This window comes from Microtus ochrogaster, chromosome 5 (genome assembly GCF_000317375.1).
Source record: "Microtus ochrogaster isolate Prairie Vole_2 chromosome 5, MicOch1.0, whole genome shotgun sequence".
Classification (NCBI taxonomy): Eukaryota; Metazoa; Chordata; class Mammalia; order Rodentia; family Cricetidae; genus Microtus; species Microtus ochrogaster.
This window is the reverse complement of record NC_022012.1, coordinates 15,730,365-15,747,574: the sequence shown is the minus strand read 5'-3', so window position 1 is coordinate 15,747,574 and position 17,210 is coordinate 15,730,365. Positions and strand designations below refer to the sequence as shown.

Genomic DNA, 17,210 nt, shown 5'->3' with positions numbered 1-17,210 from the left:
TGTATGCTGTTTATGTTGTGTAAAAGTGCTGGAACATGTCATACTGAAGGTCAGAGGACAACTTTTTGGGATCGAACTCAGGTTATCAGACTTGAGTGGCAAGCATTTTTACCCACTGAAGCATTTGGTTGGTTGGCTGGCTTTAAAAAGGTTTTTAAAAATTATATAAAGCTGGGAACATGGCTCAGTGGAAGAACACTTATTACTCTTGCAGATCTGGGTTCAGTTCATGGCACCCACGTAGCAGCTCACCACTCCAGACCTGGGGAATCTGCTGCCCTCTTCTGACCTCTCTGAGCACTGCACTTATGTGGTCCACATGCATAACGCATAAATGCAGGCAAAACACTAAAACATAAAATGAACCTTAAAAAATTAAATATTGCTGGGCAGCAGTAGTGTATGCCTTTAATTCTAACACTTGGGACTCAAAGCCAGGCAGATTTCAGTGAGCTTGAGACCATCCTGGTCAACAGAGTAAGTTCCAAGACAGAGCCATTACACAGAGAATCCCTTTTTTCTTTTCTTTTCTCTGAAGACCAGGCTGGCCTTGAACTCAGGATCAGCCTGCCTCTACACCACCCTCTTTTTGAAAACCTTTTTTTTTTTTTTTTTTTTTTTTTTTTTGGTTTTTCGAGACAGGGTTTCTCTGTGGCTTTGGAGCCTGTCCTGGAACTAGCTCTGTAGACCAGGCTGGTCTCGAACTCACAGAGATCCGCCTGCCTCTGCCTCCCGAGTGCTGGGATTAAAGGCGTGAGCCACCATCGCCTGGCTCAAAATATTTATTTGTTTTTATTATGTATACAATATTCTATCTGTGTGTATGCCTATAGGCCAGTAGAGGGCACCAGACCTCATTACAGATGGTTGTGAGCCACCATGTGGTTGCTGGGAATTGAACTCAGGACCTTTGGAAGAGCAGGCAATGCTCTTAACCGCTGAGCCATCTCTCCAGCCCCCTGAAAACCTTTTTCTTAAAAGATAGGGTCTCACTACATAGACCAGCTGGTCTTGAACTCACAGAGATCAGTCTGCCTCTTTCTTTGAATACTGGGATAAAGGCATGCGCCTGCCCCACACTGCTCTTTTTTCAGTTAGACTAGTTGGCCAGCAAGCTCCTGGCATCTATCCCTGTCTTCAAGCCTACAGCGTATGGAACTGTGCCCACTGCTTTTCAGTGAGTGCTGAGATCTGAACTGAGGTCTGCATGCTTGTATTTTATCTGCTAAGCCATCCTTCCCCTATCTGAAGGTTGATTTTATTCTTTGCAAAATTAGGATGTATGGGGTTGGAGAAATGGCTCAGTGGTTCAGAGGACTGGCTGCTCTTCCAGAGGACCTGGGTTCAATTCTCGGTACCCACATGGCAGCTGACAGCTAACCGTAACTCTAGTTCCAACGAATCTTTCAGTCTCATGCAGACATACAGGGAGGCAAAACACCAAGGTATATAAAATATAAAATAAAAATAATTTAAAATTATGTGTGACTTGTTCATCCCTTACAAGGCTCACAGAACACTGGAAGAAAGGGCAAAAAGAACAGAAGAGTTAGAGATACCAAAGAGTGGTGTCAAACAGTAACTTTCAAGCATGACTTATGTTGCACTTAAAAAATATTTGTGGGGGGCTGGACAGATGGCTCAGTGGTTAAGAGCATTGCCTGCTCTTCCAAAGGTCCTGAGTTCAATTTCCAGCAACTACATGGTGGCTCACAACTATCTGTAATGAGGCCTGATACATGCAGACAGAATATTGTATACATAATAAATAAAGAAAAAAAATATTTGTGTGTGCGTGTATGTGCTCACAAGCATGTGGAGCTCAGAGAACAACCTGCTGAATTATCTCCTTCTATTAAGTGAGTTTTGAGGCTTAAACTCAGGTCACCAGGCTTTATGGCAAGTGTCTTTCCCACTGAGCCACCTACAGCCTAGCTGTTGCAGTCTTCAACACACGGCGGTTGTGACACCTGGACAAGACTCTCCAAGACAGGGCCCATCCTCCTCACCCTGAAGATTTATGTCAGTAACAGCTGCTGTAGGAAGGAGGAACAATTTCCTCAGTGTCCAAGTCAGTGCAGAGGCTTCTAGGAATCTGTAATCAAGTTTAAACTCACAAGACATGCAAACAGAAGTGCTAGTTCTAGGGAGGTAAAGGGTATTTCTAGGTTAGTTCAAGGTCAGCCTGATCTACATAAAGTTCTAGGCCTAGGATTACATCCTGAGAACACCCCTCCACACACACACACACACACACACACACACACACACACACACACCCCACACGTTAGCTGGGAAGAAAAGAAACAGACAGTAATGGAAGGTGAATAAATAAAAATACTTTATATGCACATAAGAAAATGCTTTAGCCGGGCAGTTGTGGCGCATGCCTTTAATCCTAGCACTCAGGAGGCAGAGGAGTAAAAGGCCAGCCTGGGCTACAAGAGCTAGTTTCAGGACAGGCTCCAAAGCTACAGAGAAACCCTTAGGAAAAAAAAATGCTTTAATGAATCTTATTACAGATCATTAAAATATGCTAATTAAAACAGCTAAAATGAGAAAATGTGAATTTTTTTAAAATAAGGTTTATTTATTATGTATACTGTGTTCTGCCTGCAGGCCAGGAGAGGGCACCATGTGGTTGCTGGGAATTGAACTCAGGACGTCTGGAAGTATAGCCAGTGCTCTTAACTTCCTAGCCATCCCTCCAGCCCTGAAAATGTGAACTTTTTAGAAACCTTTATTACAGTTTATTTTGTGGGCATGGAGGTCACAGGGAAACTTGGAGGAGTTAGTTCTCTCATCTTAACAAGTGAGTTCCAGGGCATGAACTCAGGTTGTTGGGCTTAGCCGAATGTGCCTTCTTCTGCGAAGCAGCCTTGCCAGTCCCTAAGATGTGGATTAACATCCTTATTTAGCCAGATCTGGATTTAAGAACTACCATACACCAGGACAGCCAGGTTTCCAAAGAGAAATCCTGCCTCAAAAAAACAAAAGAACTACCACAATGTCAGCACATCAGATAATAGAAGAAAGCGGCAAAACACACAGCGCCAGGACTGCGGCTAGTGAAGTGCGGCACCACAGACAACGCAAAGCAAGGGTGGTCCTGCTTCTACTGACTATCACAGTGCGCTGGACTAATGTTAGCTTGAGATGGATTACTAGAACCTTGTCAGATTCAGCCTGTGTGTCCCAACTTGTTCCTTTCCACAGAACTGTTTCCAGGGTCACTGCAGTGTGATGACATATGACTACATGTAGGCTGTGGGAGGAGAATACACTCTAGCCTTCTGCCATGCTTCCAATTGCTGCCATACACATAGACAGTAAAATCTGCTCCCCTCCATACCTACCTCCTATACTGACAATATACAACATTACTAGTTAAGAGAAGCTACGTCAGTGGGGTGGTGGTGGTGCACACCTTTAATCCCAGCACTTGGGAGGCAGAGTGGTCTACAAGAGCTAGTTCCAGGACAGAATCCAAAGCAGCTAGTTCCAGGACAGGTTCCAAAGCTACAGAAAAACATTACCTTGAAAACCTGGAGGGGGGAAAAAAGAGAGCGAGAGGCTAAGTCGAAGAGCCTCAAGGACTACATAAAGAAATTATCAAAACAAAAAACCCCAAGAAGACTAGGGGTGCAGGGCTTGCCTACTAGCACAAGACAAATGAAATGTATTCAACAATGATACAACAGAAACACTTCACCCTCCATTTGGGACATGTAGTCAAGAGGATCATTCGGTTATCCTTTGCTACATGCTGATTATGAGGCTGGTCTGGGCTGTAGGAACATGTCTCAGAGACAAATCAAACAAACAAAAAAATAAAACAAAATTCAAATTTCAGAGGCAGTTATCTGTGAGTTGAAGGTCAGACTGTTCTCCATAGCCAGTTCCAGACCCTGTCTCAAACCAAACCAAAACTCACAACAAACACATCTCAGCTCCAACTGAAAAAGAATCATCTGAGGTTGGCCACTGTGGTACACGATTGTAGTCTCAACCTTGGAAGGCTGTTTAGGAGGATCTTTTTTTAAATGTGTGTGTTTTGTCTGCACATACGTCTGTACAACACATACCTGCCTAGTGCCCAAGGAATTCAGAAGGGAAAGGTCGGATTCCCTGAACTGGAGTTATAGATGTTTGTGAAACCCTATGAGGACAGGGAGACGTGAATCGAGGCTCTCCCCTCCGTTAGGGAAGAGCAGTCAGTACTCTTGAATATTGAGCTATTCAGCTCCTGGAAGGTCCACTAACTCTAGACTAGCCTGAGCAACAGAGCCAGATCTTCCTTAAAACACTCGAAAAAGAATGTGAATATGTGAGCGATCTTAGCATCTTGGGACTCACTGGCAATCAGGATGTCTTTGTAGGCCCACGAACAGGACTTTCGCATGGGCTACGTATGTACACTGTGGTGGACTGGAGCTCAGGCAGGATTCAGGGGCAGTCTAGGCCATATGGGAATCCTAGCCTCAAAAACCAATCAAATAAACAATAACCCCAAAGCAAAAGTTCATTTTTGTTTTGTTTTGCAGTGCTGAGAACAGAAGCCAGACTAAGCTAAGCTAGCGCTCAAGCACTCAAGGACAATTCCTAGGTACAACAGGCTACACAAAACAGGCTCCCTACTCATAGCCCTGGTGGTTAAACAGAACAGTCAAGTGCTCCATCTCCAAGGCCAGGAAGGCTTTCAATCAGCTTCAGCTACTGGGGAAGCAGTCCCTCAAAACCGCAGTGAGTGCGGTTCATCTCTATTTCATCCACTGTATCATCCATGGCCAACAGTTTGCCTGAGCCTGGAGATGCGGGGGCTCCTTGGGCTTCATCTGGAAACCTCGGATTTCACCAGTGAAGCGGCCTCGCTCAGCGCCAGTCTATCTTTTCTCTCCTTCTGTAACACCTGCTCTTCCCACAGCGCCTGGTCCACCTGGTCATCGGTGAGCACGACCGGCTTGAACTTCTCCTCGAACAGCCTCTCGTTGGCCTCAGAGTGCAGCTGGTGGGGCCCGACGACGCGGAGGTGTGCAGGCAGGTGGAGAAACTCGTCGTCGTTGATGTCGCAATCACGCATGCGGTTCTCCAGGACCCACCAACGGCCCACGAAGCCCACGTCGAGGACCCGGCCGGGGAAGTCGATCCAGCGTGGCTGCAGGTAGCGGCAGCGGGCCTGGTAGAGGCTGGCCTGGGCATCGAAGGGCGCCTCGTACACCAGCGAGCAGAGTCCCAGGTTCACGTGGCGCAGGCGCCCGCGGCCTCTCAGCCACAGCAGGCGTTGCAAAAACGCTTCCGAGTGGCGGTTGCGAGTGGTGGGCGCCAGCAGCAAGAGAGACCCCGACGCATCGAGTAAGGCCTCCTCGAAGGCCGTCTCACTGGGTGCCAGGGCACAGCAGGCCGCGGCGCCGCCCAGCAGCCCCACATACACGGCCGCGCGGCCCGGTCGGGCACGGGCCGCGGCCGCCGCGTCTCCGCACGCCTCGGCGTAATCTCGCAGCAGCGCGCGGGCCCAAGTGCCTGAGGGAAAGAAGCGCTGCGGTGACAGTGATTCAGTTACTCGGGCCACCCACCCTGCCGCCTTCTGCCACTACTCACCCAGTCGCGCCCACATCCCTGGCTTTGCCGCCACCGTCGCAGAACCACTCGCTTCACTGCGCCCACTGGACCAGAATCTCCTCATAGCGGCTGTCGCCATCCTTTTCCTGCAGTCCGTTGGCCAAGTGGAAATGCATAACATCGGAATGAAAACGGCTGGAAATTTCTCCTGCGCAAGCGTAAAATACCGGAAGTAGTTTCTCACTGGAAACCTCTAGGAGACGGACTAGCGCCGGATGTTGTCGTTGCGTGGAGAAGGGTGGATTCTGACGGGTAGGCTGGCCGCGCGCACGCGCACGGAGCACGGGCCACGCCAGCTTAGGTGGATTTAGGTGAGGAGGGCGGGGGTGTGCCTGCAGAGCCCTGGCGTACTGCTGGTCTCACTCCGTGTTAGACTCCAAGCAGGACTCGAGGCAGAAGCAGCAGTTCTGAGGAGAGATGTGGGACTGATGCAGTTCTGTCTACAGAGCGCGATGCGGTGACGCGTCTAAAGAATCATGGCAGCGACTGACGAACTGGCCTTCCATGGTGAGTGGGGCCCGGAAGTGACCTGAGCTCCTACTCCTGTCGTAGGCTAGAACACCAGGATGAACCTGAGGTTCGTCCGGGACTCAATCCCTGCTCCCACTGTGAACTCAGAAGTACACCCGACCCTTCAAGTCTGCCCAGGAACTAAATTGAACCCCAAATGTGACGGAATAGACTTCCCTATGCGTCAAAACGAAAGAAACTCAGTCCTTAGGGGACGGTAGTGAGGCAACCCCAACCCAGGTTGGTGAGAATGGACCAAAGGAATTTTCAGACTCCAAACACGGGTGCCCATATTTTCTGTCCGCAGAGTTCGAGGAAGCCACAAATCTTCTGGCAGAGACCCCAAATGCAGCTACCACTAGCCAAAGTGATGCACTGACCTCAAGAGAGCACGTGGCTGTGGTTATGGAATCAGGTATTGGCTATAGGGCCGAAGAGATGGAGGAAGAGGGTGACAGGACATCGGTGAGTCTCTTAGGAATCCCATGACCTGTCTGTCTTTACCCTGGCTAAGCAGGCAGGTCCTGAAAGTCTGTGTCTTGTAGCTTCTACAGGAAGAAAAGCCACAACCGAGATTCTGGACGTTTGACTACTATCAGAGCTTCTTTGATGTGGACACTTCCCAGGTGAAGCCTGGGATATTGGTGGCAAGAACTTGGGAGTTGCTTGGGTTTAGCCAATATATTTGGGGCACTGAATTTGGATGGAATGTGTGTGGGGTGTGGCTGGAAGGCAAAAGTGGGGTACAGAGTAGATGGGGGGTGGGTGGGTGTGTCTCTTAAAGCCAGTATCTTGGTATGTTTCCCAGTTAGGCCTTGAACAACTAGGCTTAGAGTGCTTCTCTTGTCTCAGGCTTCTGGGTAGCTAGGGCCACAGCAGGCGCCACGAGGCCTGGATGCAAGCCCTGTTAATGAGCTGAAGTTTGGGTCTTGGCCTGAGGCAATGGGGAGTCATGGAAGACTTCTGGAGATGAATGGGTAGAATGAGCAGATATGAATGTGGAACACAGGCCAGCCTCTGATAATAACCCAGGTCTACTGAGAGGGCACATTCTGGAGATGGAGGAGGGAAAACACCCAGAACTTATGGACTGTCCTTACTGTGGCTGGGAGGAGAGCAGTAAGTTACTTATTGTAGTATGTTGAGAGAGGGGCCGAGGAGATTGCTTAGCAGTTTAAGACCACAGACTGCTCTTCCAGAGGACCTGAGTTAAATTTCCAGCACCCACTTGATGGTTCACAACTGTAACTCCAGTTCCAGGGGACCCCACACCCATGGCAAAACATCAATGCACATAAAATGAAACTTAAAAAGTTAGAAGTGGGCTGGAGAGATGGCTCAGAGGTTAAGAGCATTGCCTGCTCTTCCAAAGGTCCTGAGTTCAATTCCCAGCAACCACATGGTGGCTCACAACCATCTGTAATGGGGTCTGGTGCCCTCTTCTGGCCTGCAGGCATACACACAGACAGAATATTGTATACATAATAAATAAATATTTAAAAAAATTTAAAAAGTAGAGCAAAAGGTGGCAGACCTAAAAGCCCACCTTTAGAGTGTGGTGACATTTCAGCAGAAACTAGAGGCTAAGACCTCAAGCCATAGACATTCCATGAATAGCCTGGAGGGGACAGCTGAGCTTGCTCAGTTAGGATGTACTGGCAAGACAGTAGAAGTCTGCAGGGATATTGCCTCTCAGAATGCTAGGATTCTCATTCTGGACCCTGGTTTTGCTCTTCAGGTCTTGGACCGGATCAAAGGCTCGCTGCTGCCTCACCCGGGCCACAACTTTGTGTGGCACCATCTTAGAAATCGGCCTGACCTATATGGTAAATGAGGCTGTATGTTTAACTCAATGGAATATTCACTCAGCAAATGTGGGGCTGTGCCAGGCCCTGAGCAGGACTGTCAGTTATGAAGAGTGAAAATTTGTGTTTAGTTGAGGGAGACACCAAGACAGGAAGCAGAAGGTGGTAGGTAGAGCTCAGAGGATGAGGCATCGCTGCCTGGTATAGGGAAGTTAGGAAGGCCTCTGAGTAGGGTAGGCAAATGAGTTTTGTTGGCATTGGTGGAGAGAGGCTTAAAGAGGACCTGCCTCTCTAGAGGTTTCTAGACCCCCATGGTGGAAACACAACTGAGCTGCATAGTGGCATAGGTGACTGGAGTGGAAGGAGCAGCCGGGGAGGTAGGGGGTGAGTACACTGGTCCCATATTGTGGTGAGAAGAGATCTCGGTGAAGCATTTTTAAGGTCTCCTCTCACTGCTGAAATTAAAGGTAGAAGGCAGCAAGAACAGGCAGGGTACAGACACCACAGCGGAGGCTGTGAGCGCAGAGTGGTTGGTTCTAGAGAATGCCCCACAGTGAAGAGGAGTGGGAAAGGCCAGGGTGGCTTTCTACTCAGTCCACCAAGAGCAAGTTACCATGGGTAGATAGGAAAAGCTGGGCAGGTATGAGGAGCAGGTCAAGGGGGCTCAGGACACCCATGTGAAGTTCAAATGTAAGCGTGAAGTTTGGGGCACCGGAGCAACTTGGGAGTGGACAGCTAAAGATGGCATTCATAAAGCTTCAAATCTGGATAAGATCCTGCCTCCAGTGCAAAAGCACCAAGCCTTTTCTACCTTTAAAGAACCTTGTCAGAGAAGAGAAAAAAGTCAAGTGCTTGAGGCACTTTGGAAGGCATTTCCAGAAAGACAGGATGGGCCCCGAGGCAGGTCCTGTCCTCAGTAATCTGGAGAGTCAAATGGGGTCTGGGGTTTTACCACACTTGAAACAGGACATAGCCAGCTACCTTTCCTAGGACTGATGGACCTGGGACTCCATGTCCCCTTTACAGGACCCTTCTGGATCTGTGCTACCTTGGCTTTTGTCCTGGCAGTTACTGGCAATCTCACTTTGGTGCTTGCACAGAGGCGGGACCCCTCCATCCACTACAGCCCCCAGTTCCACAAGGGTAAGCAGGTGGTTGGGCTCAGCTCCTGGCTGCCAGAGCCCCAGTGCATGCAATGACGGTCCACTTTGCATTCCTAGTGACTGTAGCAGGTGTTACCATCTACTGCTATGCGTGGCTAGTGCCACTGGCACTGTGGGGCTTCCTCCGGTGGCGCCAGGGCACAAGGGAGCACATGGGGTTGTACACTTTCCTGGAGACAGTTTGTGTCTATGGCTACTCACTCTTTGTCTTCATCCCCACAGTGGTGAGTGTGGCTTGGCCCTGGGAACTGGTGGGATCTGCATGGCACACCCTGTATATGGTCACCAGCTATACTTGTCACACTAGGTCCTATGGCTTATCCCAGTGGAGTGGCTGCAGTGGCTCTTTGGAGCACTGGCTCTGGCCCTGTCATCTGCTGGGCTGGTGTTCACACTGTGGCCTGTTGTCCGAGAGGATACAAGGCTGGTGGCTATAGCACTGCTGTCCGTTGTAGTGCTGCTTCACGCTCTCTTGGCGCTAGGTTGTAAGGTAGGTCCAGGTGGTCCTCAGCAGGGCTGTGGAGTGGGGCGTGCTGCCACCCAACTACACGTTCACCCTGAGATCTCTCTGCAGCTGTACTTCTTCCAGCCACTGCCTCCGGAACATGTTGTACCAGGACCGCAAGCCACACCTTTATCTCCCAGTGTCATGCTGCCCACCTCAGCCCGGTCCATGACAACCTTCTAGGAAGGCCAAGCCTGAAGGTGAGGGACCAGTTTTTGTTGTGGCTAAGGGTTCAACTTCTTGCCCCTGGGGCCACTCCTAGGAGTCTCTTCTTTTCCAGGGCAAACACAAGGGGCCACTACCTATCCTCCCTGTGAAGACCGGAGGATTCTTGGACCCTGGAGACCACCCTGCTACTTTGCAGGCTTTTCTTACAAAGCGAACACTTTTATTTTCTATGCAAAGGTGATCCAGAGAATTTATATAAAGGTGGGGAGGGGCAGCCGAGCAGGGAGTATTACTGATGGACAGAAGAGCCCGGTTTTCCAGCCTGCCTGTGGGCCCTGGGCACAGGCAGATCCAGCCATTGCCAGGAGTACCTATGGTAGGCATAGGCCCAGCCCGGGCTCTGGCCACTGAGGTGGGTGGAGACTCTAGGGCAAGGGAGCAGGGGAGAAACTGCCCTTCTTGTTTCTTTTCTTCTTTTTCTGCTGGAGGGAGAGGTCCCTTCTAGGCCCCTTTTCAGGGATGCTGTCTTGAGAGGAGGAAGTAGAGCATGAATGTGGAGTGCAACACAAAGGCCCATGTTAGCTATCATGGAGAGTATGCCCTCCTTCCTTCTGTGACAGATCCTTGAGGTTTTTGTCTGCCCCAGTGGCCCTGGGTGACTTTCCCTTTGGGCTGCCTGTTCCAGCTTTTGGTAAAGGGGGACCTTCAGGGCTCAGGACAGGACAGTAGCAGGAAGCAGGGGCTAGAGGCCTTTGGACAGCTGGGTGTTTTTGTACATTCAAGTGTGAGGTGAACCCTTTGGTGAGAGGGGGTGATGCCTGCCCTGAAGGCTTGACAGGTCACCCCTCACCTAGAACCTCTGGGCTTACGGACAGGGGCTGCTGGCTGGGCCCGGCCAGCCGGGTTTCTCAGAGGGTCTGTGGGTTGACACTGGTTCTTTTCGTAAAAAAATAAAATTAAAAAAAGCAGCATGTCACGTCCATGGTGACCATGTGGCCTGGTAGTTGAAGAAGAGGTCCAGCTGGCTGTGCTGCTACCCCAGGTGAGGGGCAGGTGCAAGGATGGGTTGGGGGATGGGTTCTGCCAGGTCTGGTAGTGGCAGCTGCTGGCTTCCTCCTGCCTGGTCAGGCGCAGCTGTGTGTGTGGGATTGGGTGAAGGGAGCTTGCCTCTTCCAGTAGATGTCAAAGCCAGGTCAGGTTGGAGAGGGCAGAACAGGATGAGGGCTGCCCCAACAGGATCTCATGTAAAACATGGCAGCGACAACGCGCTCAGGGCCAAAGGGTGGGCTGGGGATACTTGAGGGCAGCGGCGACATCGTGTACAAAAGTGTCCAAGTTCCCATTGCAAAGAGGGCTGTGACTGGGTGTTCACGCTTCTCCAGAACAAGGGGGACAGCCACCGGCTGCACTGGGCGTGGACTTCATTTGGTTTCCTGGTGCTGTCAGTGCGCAGTGGTGTTGCAGCTGGAGGCACCTAGCTCCCGTAGTGCATGGTGTTGGTTGGGATGGACATGGGTGAGGCCATGGAGATGGCGGGGCCACCCATGGTGAACTGGTTGTTGACTGCATAGTGGGCACTGGAGCCACCGCTGCCTCCTTGGGCACCTGAGGAGCCTGTGGGGCAGGTCATGGGCACTGAGGAGCCAGCATGACCCCTAAGCCTGCCTGGCCCCCACTGGTAGCTTGAGCGTGTGCGCAGGCCAGGCGGGAGGCCCCCCGCCCACGGCCCCGCTACCCTGTTACCTTGGACAATGCCCGTGCTCATTATGGAGCCCATCCGGGAGTGGGTGTGATTGACAATCCCTGTGTTGGCTGTGCAGCGACAGGGAGGAAAGAAGGAGGGAGGGAGACGTCACCGCCCCCAGCCTGCCTGGCCCACTCCACTCTTATGGTTGGTGTGGGAAAGGCAGATGGAATGGTGACAGATCAAGATGGAGAGGCACACAGGGCTAGAGTACCCAGGAAGAGGAAGAGGTGACCATGACAGCGACAGTGGTGGCAGAAGACCAAGCACTGGCTATTGAACTGGCCACTGGCACAACCCAGTCCTCCCCTGCCATGGCATAGATTTTAGGGGACACTCACCTAAGGGAATCAGGTTGTTGTGACCAACACTAGAGCCGCCGGCAATAACACTGCTCAGGTCATAGGCAGTAGGCATTCCTGACCAGAAAGTGGAGTATTAGGGGCAGGGCAAGGCAAGCAAGCTTTGGGGACCTGGGGTCAAGGCTGCCACCATGGGCCTCCAGCTATGTTTGGAAATTGCATTCAGACTCACCGGCCACAGCGACCCCGCTGCTAAGATTGTAGGTGCTTCCTGTGTTCCACATATTCTCGGAGGGAGATGTGTAGTGTGAGCCAGGTGGGGGTGATGGGGTTGTGCCCGTGTACCTATGGCAGAGATTCACTGTGGATAGGGCTGTGGGGCTCCTGAAACCCTCCCCCAACTAAAACCCTGCTACCTGAAAAAGGGGTTCTTCAGGTCCAGCAGATTACTGGATTTGGAGCCTGTCTGGTCGACCTGGGCCACAATACTGATGTCATAGCTCTGTCTGGGGAGGATAGAGAGGGTGGCTGTGAGACAGCTGGGCTGGTGGGCCCCTGTGCCACTGCTTTATCAGCCCTGGATGGGTTGCAGGGTGCACCTTTTGTTGGCAATAAGCAGACATGTCCCTGAGAGCGTGTCTCCAGCCTTGGCAAACAACGGTGACTGGAAGAGGCACCGGACCTGGTACCAGTGGGTCAGGGGCTCTGTTGGGGCTGTGGACAGCCACACGGTCATTCTGTCAAGAGATGGGTGTACTTCACTAGGTTGGCACCATCACTTGTGCCACTACCCCACATACCTTAATATTACCCCAGTAGCTTTCCCTGAATGGTCCCCTGGGGTCTCAGGGCTAAAACTGGCTCAATTCCAGGCAGGCACAGGCAAACATGTGGACAATCAATCCATGGCCATGGGGTGCCTACTCACTCTGACACCCATGCACTGAGACAAACACACGTGAGGGTCAGGCACTCAGGGTAGCTGCTGAGGAAATGACAACCACAACCACAACCCTCCCCTATAGTTCTTAGTTCTTCCTGGGTTTTGGATAGGAAGAGCCACCTGAGGAATTATGACACAGCCAGGCCTGGAGGCCATAGCTGCAAGGAGCCCCAGCAGTGCCATACTTACATGGAGCCAATAAAAGCAACATCGAACCAGAACGCCAAGCCATGGACCAGCCCTGAATGCAGCATGTGGAATTTGAATGGGATTTCTATCCTGCAAGGCAAAGGGCATGGGCTTGCTGTAGAAGCCCAACCTGACTGTGAGGAGAGTAGGAGGGGTAGCTGGGTGGACAGCAGCTGGCCGTGAGTGCCCAGGGGGTGACAGGTACATGACTATGAGGAGTGCAGGGGTAGGGGTATAGCGGCCGTGGGTGTCTAAAAGATGATGGGTACCTGTGCAAATCGCCTTCTTTGGCTTCTAAGAAGTTCACTGTGTACTTGACAGATTTGGCCATCAGGATCCGGATGTCAAATGTGTCCTGCAAGATGACAGGTATGACCCAGCTTGTGCTGCAAATACCATGGAAGAAGGGGAAAGCCTCAATGCCTTCCCTTATTCTCCAGGCCTGGCCATGGTACTTACCTCTACTATCTGGCTACATCATTTTGCCCTTCTCAGATTTGCTGGGCACAACACTAGGGACAGCAATTAGACTACACCCCTCAACATTATAGAAGCAGGGAGGCTACACCCCTCTACATTATAGAAGCAGGGAGATCTCTGCAAGTTCAAAGCCAGCCTGGTCTATATAATGAGTTCCAATGCTGGACGGTGGTGGTGCACACCTTTAATCCCAGAATTTAGGAGGCAGAGGCAGGCAGATCTATGTGATTTTGAGACCTGCTTGGTCTACAGAGTGAGCTCCAGGACAGCCAGGGCTGTTATACAGAAAAACCCTGTCTCAGGGCAGATTGAGCCCTGGGCCTCATGCATGTGAGCAAGCACTCTGCACTGAGCTAATCCTTAGGATGACAACAATACGACAGTGAGTAACAACCATATTCCCATCTACTCAAGAAGTAATGGCACTTATGCACTTGGGTCTAACCTAAGCAAGATATGGAAATCTCATTTAGAAAAGAACAGGAGCCTGGCCTGGTGATTCATGCCTTTAACCGCAGCACTCTGGTGGCAGACACATGTGGGTTTCTGAGTTTGAGACAGGCTTTGTCTTTTTTTTTAAAATATTTATTTATTTATTATGTATACAATATTCTGTCTATGTGTATGTCTGCAGGCCAGAAGAGGGCACCAGACCTCATTACAGATGGTTGTGAGCCACCACGTGGTTGCCAGAAATTGAACTCAGGACCTTTGGAAGGACAGGCAATGCTCTTAACCTCTGAGCCATCTCTCCAGCCCCCCAAGCTTTGTCTTTATAGTGAATTCCAAGCCAGACAGGGTCACATAGTGAGATCCTGTTTTAAAAAAACAAAAAGGTTCACCCAGCTGGTTTAGCAGGTGAAGGCACTTGCCATACAAGCCTGGCACTATATAGTCCTGGCTGCCTTGGAATTCACTTATAGACCAGGCTAATCAAATTGAGAGATCCTCCTGCCTTCTAAGATCTGGGATTAAATACCAGCACCACCATACCCTGCTGATATTTTCTTCTAAGCATACACAAAGCGTTAGCTGAGGACTGCACACTAGATTTGAATCAAGTTGCAATTGTCCAAGGTCTGATAGTACCCAGTGCATGCTCTTTGATGACAGAGAAATGGATACACAGTAATATACCAATTGTGCTATATTTTGAGAAAAAGTTTTAAAAATGTGCACCTGCAAGCACATGTTTGAGTGTTAAGACTTTTCTTTTTTTCACCCCTTTTTATGGAGTTTTTTAAAATATTTATTTATTTATTTATTATGTATACTATATTCTGTCTGTATATATGCCTGCAGGCCAGAAGAGGGAACCAGACCTTATTACAGATGGTTGTGAGCCACCATGTGGTTGCTGGGAATTGAACTCAGGACCTTTGGAAGAGCAGGCAATACTCTTAACCACTGAGCCATCTTTCCAGCCCCCTTTATGGAGTTTTTTGAGACAGGTTTTCTCTGTGTAGTCCTGGCTGCTCTCAAACTCACAGAGATCCATCTGCCTCTGCCTTCCGAGTATTGAGATTAAAGGCGTGTGCCACTACTGTGTTGCTTAAGACTTTTTCTTGATCCAGGCATAGTTCTGGGTTCCAGGCCAGCCAGTGTAAATTTAATCATTTAAAAAAATTTCTTTAGAGATGTACTCATTTAATGTCTTTTTGAAGTTATATTTTTATTAGATATATTTATGTATATGACTATGTAAATGCACCTGGCATTGGATTGCCTAGAATTGGAGTTGATGTGAGCCACCATGTAGTAGCTGGAAACTGAACCTGGATCCTCTGCAAGAGTTACAATTGCTTGCAGGGTGGTGGTACATGTCTTTAATCCCAGCACTCCAGAGGCAGAGGCAGTTGGATCTCTGTGAGTTTGAGTTCCATGACAGGCTCCAAAGCAACACAGAGAAACCCTGTCTCCAAAATCTAAACCAAAAAGAAAGAGACACAGAGAGAGAAGAGAGAGGGAAGAGAGTTACAAGTGCTCTTAGGTGCTATGTCATCTCTCCAGTCCCCAATTTACTAAATTTTATTTTCTGTGTGTTTTGTCTGTATCTAAGTACACGATGTGTATACAGTGCCAGTGGAGGCCAAAGGAGAGATCTGATTCCCTGGAACATGGTCCCCCCGCAAGAGCCACTAACACTGTTTTTCCTCTTTTCTTTAAAAATAAAACTAATTTATGGTCTGGAGAGATAGGTCAGAGGTTAAGAGCACTGGCTGCTCTCCGATGACTTGGGTTCAATTCCCAGCATCCACAAGGCAACTCACAACCTCTGGATCTAGTCCCAGAGGACCCAACACCCTCTCCTGGCCTCTGTGGGCACTGCACACATGTAGCACAGACATAAATGAAGGCAAAATACCTACCCATGTTAAAAAAAATTATTTTGTTATTTTACATGTGTGGATGTTTATCTGGACCTAAGTTTGTACACCACAGTGTCTGGTGCCCCATTATAGATGGTTGTGACCTGCCATGTGGGTCCTCTGCAAAAGCAGTAGGTGCTTGTAATTGCCATATCTCCATCTCTGTTACTTTTACCTTGTTTTTATGAAAGATCCTAGGCCAGCTTGGATCTTCTGATCCCTATCTACATGCAGGGGTTACAGGCATAGATGACAAGCTTATTTAGATTCTTAATTACTGAACCATGGCTTTATGTATTATTCAGTCAAGTTTGCTACAGAGCCATCCTGCTGGTTGGTTGCACATGCTTTGCAGAGTGAGGGAGGGATGAGAGAAGCAGAGTTTCTAGATCCCAGAGCTTGGTGAAGCTCTAACACCATCCATCAGTCCAGCAGTGCCCTCTACACACTACTCACCACGACAGGTTGCCGGAAATACTCATCCACAGCGGCACCTCGGAGGGCTGACAGGTCTACTCCGTGGAAGGATGGCTGGTACCTGTGGAAATTCCCAACCCCACCCTGAGGTCACAAGCAGCAAGAGAGGCAGGAGGAGTTACCTGCTTTCTTTCCTAGCTGGCCCTCATCTAGCCCATGTCCTTCAGATCCTTCCAAGGGGGAAGAGAAAAGACAGGAGAGGCAAGGGCCCACCTGAGGACTGGGTCCATCCCCGAGCAGGCAGGCCCCATGGCCTGGCTGGGATACCCAGGGCGCACTCACCAGAAGTTGGCTTTGGTGAACTGCTCCATGTAGAGCTGTTCATCGGTGAAGGGTGCGAGGTGGACGTCACCAATGGTGGGGAACATGTTTCCTGGGAGTGGGGGGGAGGGGCAGGGAGGAGTGCTGTTGTCAGGGCAGCACATCCTGCAAGGCTGGGTAGAGCTTCCAGAGGACTCTGAGATCCCCAATCATGGACTTCCTTTCCATCCATCCATCCATCCATCCATCCATCCATCCATCCATCCTTCCTTCCTTCCTTCCTTCCTTCCATTCCTCCCTCCCTCCCTCCCTCCATGCCCCAGTGTGCAGCACCTTTTGTCCATGACCTCTAGACATGTGTGAACTGGGGATGGAACTTGGTGACCCTCAGTTTAACTCTCAGACATAAATCTTTTTTTTTTGCTTTAGTTGGAGGGTGGAAGAGGGATGAGGTGGGAAGATAAGCTCTCCTCTAGCCCAGCCAGGCCTTAACTGCTGACTCAGCCTTCACTTAAGTGTCACAATTACAGGTATACATTATCACCCTAACTTGTTTGTCTTCTTGAGATGGGGTCTTGTTGCCTCAGGCTCCCAGATGCCAGGATCTTACGAGTATGCCACCATATCCAGCCTAATTTTGATAGAAGGCCTTTTTCTTTCTTTTTTTCTTTGAGA

The 17,210-nt window shown here is 49.9% G+C and overlaps 3 protein-coding genes across 4 annotated transcripts in view; 1 reads left to right on the top strand and 2 right to left on the bottom strand.

The window, feature by feature from the left end:
- Positions 1–2,319: 2,319 nt before the first annotated feature.
- On the bottom strand, positions 2,320–5,815 carry Timm29 (translocase of inner mitochondrial membrane 29). Its single transcript, XM_005346910.3, has 2 exons — positions 5,599–5,815; positions 2,320–5,520 (listed from the first exon to the last, which is right to left on the bottom strand). Exons 1-2 carry the CDS (start codon positions 5,738–5,740, stop codon positions 4,832–4,834), a joined length of 831 nt encoding a protein of 276 aa, XP_005346967.1. The 5' UTR covers positions 5,741–5,815; the 3' UTR covers positions 2,320–4,831.
- A 52-nt stretch (positions 5,816–5,867) lies between these two features.
- Positions 5,868–9,979, top strand: Yipf2 (Yip1 domain family member 2). 2 transcript variants are annotated; one of them, XM_013346285.2, is made up of 9 exons: positions 5,868–6,126; positions 6,437–6,594; positions 6,675–6,755; positions 7,868–7,955; positions 8,925–9,077; positions 9,155–9,321; positions 9,405–9,587; positions 9,672–9,802; positions 9,883–9,979. In XM_013346285.2, exons 1-8 carry the CDS (start codon positions 6,096–6,098, stop codon positions 9,783–9,785), a joined length of 975 nt encoding a protein of 324 aa, XP_013201739.1. In that variant the 5' UTR covers positions 5,868–6,095; the 3' UTR covers positions 9,786–9,802; positions 9,883–9,979. The 2 variants fall into 2 exon arrangements, with proteins under 2 accessions (XP_013201739.1, XP_005346966.1); XM_005346909.3 differs by having other exon boundaries at positions 5,878–6,126; positions 8,961–9,077.
- Positions 9,980–10,085: 106 nt separating this feature from the next.
- Carm1 (coactivator associated arginine methyltransferase 1) overlaps positions 10,086–17,210 on the bottom strand; it is a gene marked incomplete at its 5' end in the record, with an annotated part of 50,144 nt that continues 43,019 nt past the window's right edge. The window contains 10 exons of the mRNA XM_026778914.1: positions 10,086–11,384; positions 11,514–11,582; positions 11,856–11,933; positions 12,049–12,161; positions 12,233–12,322; positions 12,416–12,553; positions 12,949–13,038; positions 13,218–13,303; positions 16,254–16,335; positions 16,557–16,647. Of these exons, the coding sequence (XP_026634715.1) occupies positions 11,245–11,384; positions 11,514–11,582; positions 11,856–11,933; positions 12,049–12,161; positions 12,233–12,322; positions 12,416–12,553; positions 12,949–13,038; positions 13,218–13,303; positions 16,254–16,335; positions 16,557–16,647 (977 nt within the window). The remainder of the gene's footprint in view (positions 11,385–11,513; positions 11,583–11,855; positions 11,934–12,048; positions 12,162–12,232; positions 12,323–12,415; positions 12,554–12,948; positions 13,039–13,217; positions 13,304–16,253; positions 16,336–16,556; positions 16,648–17,210) is intronic.

Bases quoted from the DNA above. Each gene is read 5' to 3' on its own strand.
- Yipf2 (XM_013346285.2), top strand. From the start codon at position 6,096: ATGGCAGCGACTGACGAACTGGCCTTCCATG. The intron at 6,756-7,867 runs GTGAAGCCTGGG...TTTGCTCTTCAG, and splicing joins TTGATGTGGACACTTCCCAG to GTCTTGGACCGGATCAAAGG. The intron at 7,956-8,924 runs GTAAATGAGGCT...TACCTTTCCTAG, and splicing joins AAATCGGCCTGACCTATATG to GACTGATGGACCTGGGACTC.
- Timm29 (XM_005346910.3), bottom strand. From the start codon at position 5,740: ATGTTATGCATTTCCACTTGGCCAACGGACTGCAGGAAAAGGATGGCG. The intron at 5,521-5,598 runs GTGAGTAGTGGC...TCTTTCCCTCAG, and splicing joins AGGGATGTGGGCGCGACTGG to GCACTTGGGCCCGCGCGCTG.